The sequence below is a fragment of the Piliocolobus tephrosceles genome, chromosome 18, assembly GCF_002776525.5.
Source record: "Piliocolobus tephrosceles isolate RC106 chromosome 18, ASM277652v3, whole genome shotgun sequence".
Lineage (NCBI taxonomy): Eukaryota > Metazoa > Chordata > Mammalia > Primates > Cercopithecidae > Piliocolobus > Piliocolobus tephrosceles.
The window spans coordinates 50647107-50655875 of record NC_045451.1 but is presented as its reverse complement, the minus strand read 5'-3'; the positions used below and the strand labels follow the sequence as shown (position 1 = coordinate 50655875).

At 35.6% G+C, this 8769-nt stretch overlaps 1 protein-coding gene across 3 annotated transcripts in view; it reads right to left on the bottom strand.

Annotated features, from left to right (window-relative positions):
* Positions 1-217: 217 nt before the first annotated feature.
* Positions 218-8769, bottom strand: part of B4GALT6 (beta-1,4-galactosyltransferase 6) — a 62939-nt gene continuing 54387 nt past the window's right edge. The window contains exons 6-9 of one of the 3 annotated variants that reach the window (XM_026455163.2): positions 7622-7809; positions 4047-4169; positions 3332-3433; positions 218-2824 (exon numbers count right to left, since the gene is read on the bottom strand). In XM_026455163.2, coding sequence (XP_026310948.1) covers positions 2677-2824; positions 3332-3433; positions 4047-4169; positions 7622-7809 — 561 coding nt within the window. In that variant the 3' untranslated portion in view covers positions 218-2676. The remainder of the gene's footprint in view (positions 2825-3331; positions 3434-4046; positions 4170-7621; positions 7810-8769) is intronic. The other 2 variants (XM_026455164.2, XM_026455165.1) reach the window with 2 other exon arrangements.

The window sequence follows — 8769 nt, the reverse complement described above, 5'->3', positions numbered from 1 at the left end:
ATACGGGTTTCTTGACTTTGAGACTAGGAAATACAACAGATAAGTTATCAGAGGATGTCTTCATAATTTCAGAAAGATCTCAATTTGCTTGACTTCATTTGTTTAGAAATGAAGTAATAATACTCTTCCCATAGACATACCTCGCACTGCACTGGCTATGGAATAGGCAATCAATATATGCTCATTAATAAATCCTCCAAACATACTATAAAGAAGATAATTTGCATTTGCAATGTATTTGTTAATCTTTATGTAATAATTTATTGTCATACAATAAAGATAAATGGGCACAGCTCTGTCACTTACAGAAACATATTAAGGTCACCGTTTATAGGCAGAAATAATTTTAGGTCTACACTAAAAAAGCAAACCAAACAAACAAAAAGCAAACTAATTAGGTGGTTTTCACGGGATGACAAACCATATTCAAAACAGAAAAAAAGAAAAGTGTTTATATCTCACTCCTGAGACGAAAATTAACGTCAGACTTAAGAAAATAAGGCAGATACTAGTAGTACTAAGTTTTCTTGAAACTGTAAAATATAAATATAAAAATGAAAAGATGCCGAATGTGGACAGCTCCACATTGATCAGCAAGTGTTAACATTCTCAATCTTTCATTGACTTTAAAAACTACGTAATAGAAATAGAAAATAAACTGATACACAAGTTAAGTACAAATATCATAATTTTCAGAAGGTTTGATTTTTCATTATTTTGAGTACCACAAAAAAACTGAAATATAAATATTTTGGAAATAGTTCTAAGAAATATGAAAATATTTTGTTTGGTATCATAACAGAGAAGCTATCCATTTTCTCAAAGTGTAAGAATTCAATTATTTTATGATTTAGTTTGTGGTCATTTGTGTTATCAATATTGCCATAAAAATGACACTTCAAAATAAAACTTACAATATGAGATAAATAACCATAGTTCTGTTTTAGGTAAACAATCCTTGAGGCAAACAAATATTATCCAAACATCTCTCATATATAGATTTCTATTGTTCATCATTGTTGTTGAAGATTCATTTTATAGATATTTAATTTTTTGTTTAAAATTTGTGAAAATATCAAGATATTTTAAAGAATCTTTATAATTGCTAATTTTCAAAAAAAAATACTGTTTGGCTTTACTGTGGAAAAGTTCATCCAAAATTAAGATATGTACTTGATATCAGGTAGTAAGACCTTTTTTCAGAGAACAGTCATACGAAGATAACTGGACAAAGCCCTGACAATCATGCAAACATAGAAGATACTACATATAGAAGACATCAGATCATCAGTGCACTGAATAACTCATCATGTATTTTAAGATAATTCTATTAAATTATACTTTTAGATACTACAAATAGAAGACATAATAGTATCAGCGCACTGAATAATTGATCAGGTATTTTAAGATATTTCTATTAAACTATACTTTCAGAAAGAAAATTTTAGTAATTAATACCAAAGATATAATCTCTTAAAAGTGAAAAAAACAAAATATAATTTGAATGAAACTAACATTCAAGGGTCCCCTCCAAAAGTGAAATTCTGTCTGAGAACTAAACTTAAAATTTGTTTTTATCTACTAAGTATTTATCTTCATAAAAATAGAATATTTAATTCTTATCTAATAGTATAATTCATTTGTATATTATAAGCACTATTGGGTTTTCTTCCATAGATCATTCTTTTAAAAAAACTGACTTGATTTCTTTTTAAATGAAGATACTTTTTTTTGGCTCTTCTGAACTGGAAATAATAAAAGTGCTGTTTACTGTGAGTTAAAAAAAAAATACAGAGTATAAACACACAAACTTGGAAACATTTTTTGAGGCACAAAATCCCTGACACACCAGAGATACATGAAAGACATTTAACATAAAGAGGTCCTTTATATCATGTCACATCACAACTTTTAAGATTTTCTTGGTAATACTCATGCAATATGCATAAACAATATGGTTGTGATTTCTAGCAAAATCAGATGAGATTGCAAGCAAGGAAAAACATAGGTAATCCCGGCAGGAAGAAAAGCTGTTTAAGTCCTTTCTTCTTTCCCTTTAAAGCCTAAGAAAGCTGTGACTTCTTCCACACAAAGGGCTGAGGTCTAAAGCTCAAAACTAGTATAACAGTTTACTGTATTAGTTGGCTGTCAATTATTGACAGTTCCTTCATTTCACACAAGGGTTAACCTTTGTTTAGTGACATAAATTTAGTGAGTTTTTTTTTCATGCAAATAAAAAATGTCTATAAAAGTCCAATAAAGGTATAACCGATTACATGCAAAACTGCAGCACATCTAATTTTTCAACAATTTGCACACATTAATTTATATCACATATATACAAAATGTTTAAACGGAAATAAAAGCATTCTCTTGAATTAAATTATAGATTTTAGTATAAAAATTTTTCTCTTCATAGGGAGCTCTCTTAACTTCCAATCTTAAGTATTGGCTTCCAGTTTCTGCGATGTTCGCCATAGGGGTGTGTCTCAGAGCAAGGAGGACGGGTGAGAGAAGGGTGACCGTATATAGTCCCACTCTGTAAACACTGAGGACTGCTGGCTCTTCTCAAGGAAAAGGTCCCTGTGACACAGCCAATCGCTGACCTCCACTAAGAGTGCACTCCAAGTTTATGATCCAGCATTGTGGTCTATCTTGCCACGACAGCCACTTCTTTTAATAGTCTTCGATTGGAGCTAACTCTGGCATGAGGTTTACAGATATGTTTGTATACAACCTATCAACCAGTATTTTTGGCCTATATATTAAATTGTTCAACCCATCGATGTACTGACGCTCCTTGGAATACCTTAGTAATTTATACCTATAGTTTTAGAGGAAAAAAAAAAAAAGGAACAAAACATGTTCAAAAAGGAAAACTGATAAGGACTGTGTTCAAGGTCATCTCATAATTAAAGCACTTAATGCTCTTTACAATTTCTGGTTCTTGTGCATACTTTAAGAATCTCTAAACCATTATTCTAAATTAGCAATTTTACTACTCCAAAAAATGCCACCTGAAAACATTTTGCACTTTTACAATTAGACATTTTTAGTAAATGAAACATTACGTTCTGTTACGTAAATACTTTTACATAGTTAACCAGGCTCTTTAACGTAAATATGTATATTTATTAATACATGCATATCTCTTCAAAACAAGCACCAAAAATGCTTCCTTCTGTAAAGATTCCCTTCAGCAAAAATTGCTTTCCTTCCATTATGAAAATTCCCTTCAGCAGCTTTTTTGGGGTTCAATGCATTTTTTTTCACCTTTCATATATTCAGCAGCTTTGGAAACCTTGGTATCTGAAGAGGACATTCAACTTACCGTCCTAAAAACTGGACTTCACCTCTATGGTGATGAGGAATTGACTTGTATTTTCCTAAGTCTCCCTCTGGTCTGGTTACATTATATCCAGCATAGTGAACTCTACAATACCATATATGAAAATGAAAATATAGAGAAATAAAATATGAAAATGGGTTATGTAAGTTCAATTTTAAAACACAAAAGAATGCTCTAATCCAGGGTTCCCCAACCCCTGGGCCACAAACCGGTATAGGTCTATGGCCTATTGAAAACTGGGCCACATAGCAGGAGGTGAGTGATCATTACTGCCTGAGTTCCACCTCCTGTCAGATCACCGAACAGCATTAGATTTTCAGAGGAACACAAACCCTATTGTAAATGCACATGTGAGGGATCTAGTTTGCGTGCTCCTTATGAGAATCTAATGCCTGATGATCTGAGATGGAACAGTTTTCTCCTGAAACCATCCTCCCGGGTCCATGGAAAAATTATCTTCCAGGAGACTGGTCCCTGGTGCCAAAAAAGTTGGGGACTGCTGCTCTCATCTATATGTTGCCAGTAATTTCAGAAAGCAGTCTTAATGAAAAAAAGGAGAAACACAAAATAGGGTTTAGAAACCTCAAACATTTCCCATCCCGAAGAATCTTCTTGGAATAGATAAGTATTACAATTTACCTAATATAAGTAAGATTTATAAAAATTCTATTAGTGAACAATTTGTACCTCAACATACCTGTTCCAAAGGTCATCATCTTCTCCTCCCCAGCCCCAGAAGGCATTAGGAAAACCATTGATCTTTCTAAATTGTTCCACTGTCAGCCCACTCACACCACCAAAAAATTCCTTATATGGAAGACTAGAAAAGAAAGATACAGTATTCTAAAAATAAAATCATAATAGTTTCCCATGTGAAATGAAGGTTTCAGTCTTTTGTGTGCTTTGCAAAATATGCTTTTATATTCTATATAGACAATTACGTTAGAAAATGTGAAGTACAGCAAGATACAAAACATCTTTATATTCTAGTGAAACAAGTACATGTAAATATGTTATGTTAAACGTAAAGCACTTATGGAAACCTAAATTTAATATTTAGTATACAAATAAGACTCAAAACAAAACCTGTAAGGCTCAAAACCCAGTGCCCCAAAATTGTATATTTTGACAACAAAAGTAAACATGATTAAATATATTAATAATGGTCAATGCATGTCAGATGTTCCTAAACTAGTAACACTTAAAAAATTAACTGAATTATAAATGCATTATTTATTATATAAAGCAGGATAAATATCAATTACAAAAGACAACTCTAGCATTTAATTTTCTAGTTGCCTACTTTTATAATGATCTTATCTGTCAGGATTATATTCTCAAAATATTTACGGATAGTTACAAATATATTCATTCTCAATGCATGGATATTTACAGAAATAACTATATTTTTATTTGGATTTTATTTTCCTTACCCTTCCCTAACTCATATTCCAAGGAATGTGTCAAACGATGCAATGTGTTTAAACTTTTCTAAACTGTATTTTTACTTAGCGAAACTGTGTGTTTAGGTATAGATTGGCTTTCTGACATTTAGGCAGCGTCCCTAGACCTGCAATCCTGAATACATTCCCGTGGACTGAAACATGCCCCTGGGGAGCAGATGTCAGAGCAGAGAAAACGTGACCATGCACAGCACCCAAAAATCAAGCTGAGGGAAACCTGACTGCGACCACAGCAAAGCTGTCTCAGAGGAGGGAGCTTTTCGTTAGAGAGACTCGCCTCACATTCTGAGAAGGACGTGCTGTTTGCCAGCTGAGGTCTTGTGTGGCACACAGACCAAGGAAGAGTAGTTCCTTCATGGAAGCTTAGGGTTGTAGGACAGGGCAGTCTTGCCCTCACCCTAGGTCAAAGGTACTCCAAGATGATAACAGCAACACTGATCCTAAAGACAACCATACTCTCCTGAGACCTCTCAAGGCTCACTCTTGGGAGCTTAGTGTTCTGGTATTTTAGTAAGACTAGCTGGGGGTTCCACAGGGCCAATAAGCTTTCTTGGAACCGTGTACTTCCCACATCAGATGGATTATTCTTGCTCAGGCTAGTAGTTCAGGAAAAACCTGAGATCGTCAGATAGGGAGACATGAATAAATGTGCCTGTGTGTTGACTGACATATATAAATCAGCAAGCCCATCAATTCCATTTACTGCTCTAAGTGGAAATAATCAATTGTACTATACAAAGAATGGAAAGTTATTAGGTAAAATGAAGGTATAACAGATAAACTAAAGAAAACAAAATCCAACAAGTCAAACTCTTGCAGTGTTTATCTTACACTGTCCAAAGTGGGAGAGACACCACACCTGAGGGTCTGAGTTCTCTGGTGAGCAGCAGTGTGGCCACCACTGTGGGGCAAGGACGCTTCACCAGGCTTCAGCCCACAGCTGAAGTCTATGCACTGTCCAGCCCAGGCCTTGATCTACTGCCATTCTCCCTGAGCTACATTCTAATTACTATCCAAACATCCAAGATGCCTAACCAATCCAGGGACTGGCCTAGATAGATATGAATACAGTTGACCCTTGAACAACACAGGTTTGAGCTGCACAAGTCCACTGATACACAATTTTTTTTTCAATAAAAGTTACATTGAATGTGCCTCTCCTGACTCCTTTTCCATCTTCAACTCTTTTACCTTGCCACCCTTGAGACCCCAAGACCAACCCCTCCTCTTCCTTAGCCTATTCCATGTGAGGACGATGAGGATGAAGACCTTTAGGATGATCCACTTCCACCTAATGGACAGTAAATATATTTTCCCTTCCTTATGATTTTCTTAATAACATCTTCTCTCTAGCTTACTTTACAGTAAAAATATGGTATACAATACACATAACATACAAAATATGTGTTACTCAATTGTTTACATTATTGATAAGGCTTTTGGCTAACAGTAGGCTATTAGTAGTTAAGCTTTTGGGGAGTAAAAAGTTATACTAGATTTTCAGCTGCATTCTGGTGGGGGAGGGGGGCAGTCACCACTCTAATCCCTGCATTACTCAAGGGTCAACTGTATTTTGTTTATTAGAAATTGACATTTACAACTTAACAACAAATTATTTAGACAAAAAACAAATTAATTTAGAATTTAACAACAAATTAATTTAGAATCCTTAGTTTATATGACCTTTATGATTTTTTGTGTGTGTGTGAAAATCGGTTACCCTGTATCTAATTTGATTCTAGCAAACTGACCAAAATCAAGTTTCCAGAAGTGGTAAGAACCAGATTGTGAACCTTGATGGCCTTCTTCAAGGTAACCCCATACTGAAAGTTCAGATACAGAGGTAATAAAGAAAAAGGTTTTCTAATGATAACAATGACTAGCAAAAAAAAAAAAAAAAAAAAAAGGAAGGAGGAGGTGGAGAAGGAGGAGCAGGAAGGAAGAAAGAAAGAGCAAGAAGCAGGGAGGGGGAAGGAGGGGAGCAGGAGTGGGAAGGAGGAAGAGGAAGAAGAAGAAAGAAGCAAGCATTATTTTCCTCCTTATGTCAGACTTTTTGCTTCTCTCTACTCTGTTGATTAGTACTAGGCAAAACTGTGACACAGGCAACATCTTCCTGCCCTAATCAACAAAAAGCTTTCTTTTCTCTCCACTCCCATTAGCCAATGAAAACTGTGATCCTTTCCCGAGGTTAGACCTGCATTCTTTCATGTCCTTTTAAGTTACTATCTCAGCTCTGATAACTATTCACACTTTAAATTATCTCCAATTAGAGAAGGAAAAGATTTGGTTTTCTTATTATGAAGGGGCAGGTCAAGAATGCATAGTTTAGGAAGAAGACAAACAGCACTTTGTGGCCCTCCAAACCATCACTGGGGGAGAGCAGACAGGAGTCAAGATGAGTTATGCACCTGCCACACAGCAGGCACAGAGCACGTGATCTCACAGCAGCAATATGGATGGGATCTATCATCCCAGTGAACAAGGAATACACCTTGAGATGCAAGTGACTAACCTATAAGTCCTGGAATTGTAAGTGTGAGAACCCAAGTTTAAATCTGTGTGTGTTTGACTGCAGAAACCAGGCTCTATTTCCCACCACACCACATTCAAACTTCTGTCTAAGGAAGCACCCACGGGAACGAAAAGCCACTCTGTGTCCTGGCTCCCCAGGAGGACATGATAGAGTTAAAGATGATATTCTTGGGGTTCCTGAGTTCTCTCAGATTTAGGGACATAAGGCAGCTACCATTTCAATGCTATGACTGTGCAATTACATCGTACAATATCACGAACAGTGCACACTACTTACATATACATGTATTTATCCAGCTTTGCAGCAAAATGACGTGGCATTTCTCCACATCCGTAATAGTTTCGGTCGTTTTCAGGTACATGATCCACATCGTGGAAGATTACACAGTCCCAGACACTGTCTTTCATGGCCTCTTTGAAGCCCACATTGAAGAGCATCGCACGGTTAAAAGGTTGTGTGCCAGTCTTCATGGAGCAGACCGAGAGAAAAAAATAGAAATGTACTCACACTTCATCATCTGACTTTTTCTTCTTCTTCTTTTTTTTGTATTTTTACTAGAGACAGGGTTTCGCCACGTTGGCCAGTCTGGTCTCCAACTACTGACCTCGTGATCCGCCCACTTTGGCCTCCCAAAGTGCTGGGATTACAGGCGTGAGCCACCACACCGGGCCCCCATCTGACTTTTTTCTATTATTTTTCAAACTTGTTGCATTATGGTCAAATGATTACAATAATTAGACCCAAATCAAACAGACAAATAATAAAATACTTCAGGATTTTCAAACATACTGTTTAAATTTACTTACTATATTATTTTATAATTTAACAATATAGAAGAAAACAGTGTATAGTCCATTGGTACATCAGCACATTTACATAATTGATATTTCTGCTCTACTTCAAATACATCAGGATATAGATTACTTGTGGCGAGAAAAAAAAAGTCATTAAAAATAATATAGGTTTTATTTTTTTAGTGGAGCTTGCCATATGCTGTCAAGACTAAGAGAAGAGGAAAGCGGAAATGACTCAACAGTGACCCTTCTCTAAAGTACCAACACCAGGGAGGTCTAACTTCCTATTATTAATGCTTATAATAAATACCAAGAGCATTTTAGAGAAAAAACAATTGGAACTTATTACACAAAGCCCAACTTCCTTTATTACAACCATTTTCCTTTATTATTACAGAAAATACATTAAAGTACATGGGCAATAAATAGTTTCTATTATTGCTTATGATAAAGATTAAGGGCATTTTAAAGGACGAAAAATAGAATTTTATTAAACAGAACCCAACTCCCTATTTTATAACCATTTTCCTTTATCAGTGAACATACATTAAGGTGCACTGGCAATAAAAAACCTTCATTCTAGGCCGGGCGCGGTGGCTCACGCCTGTAATCCCAGCACTTTGGGAGGCC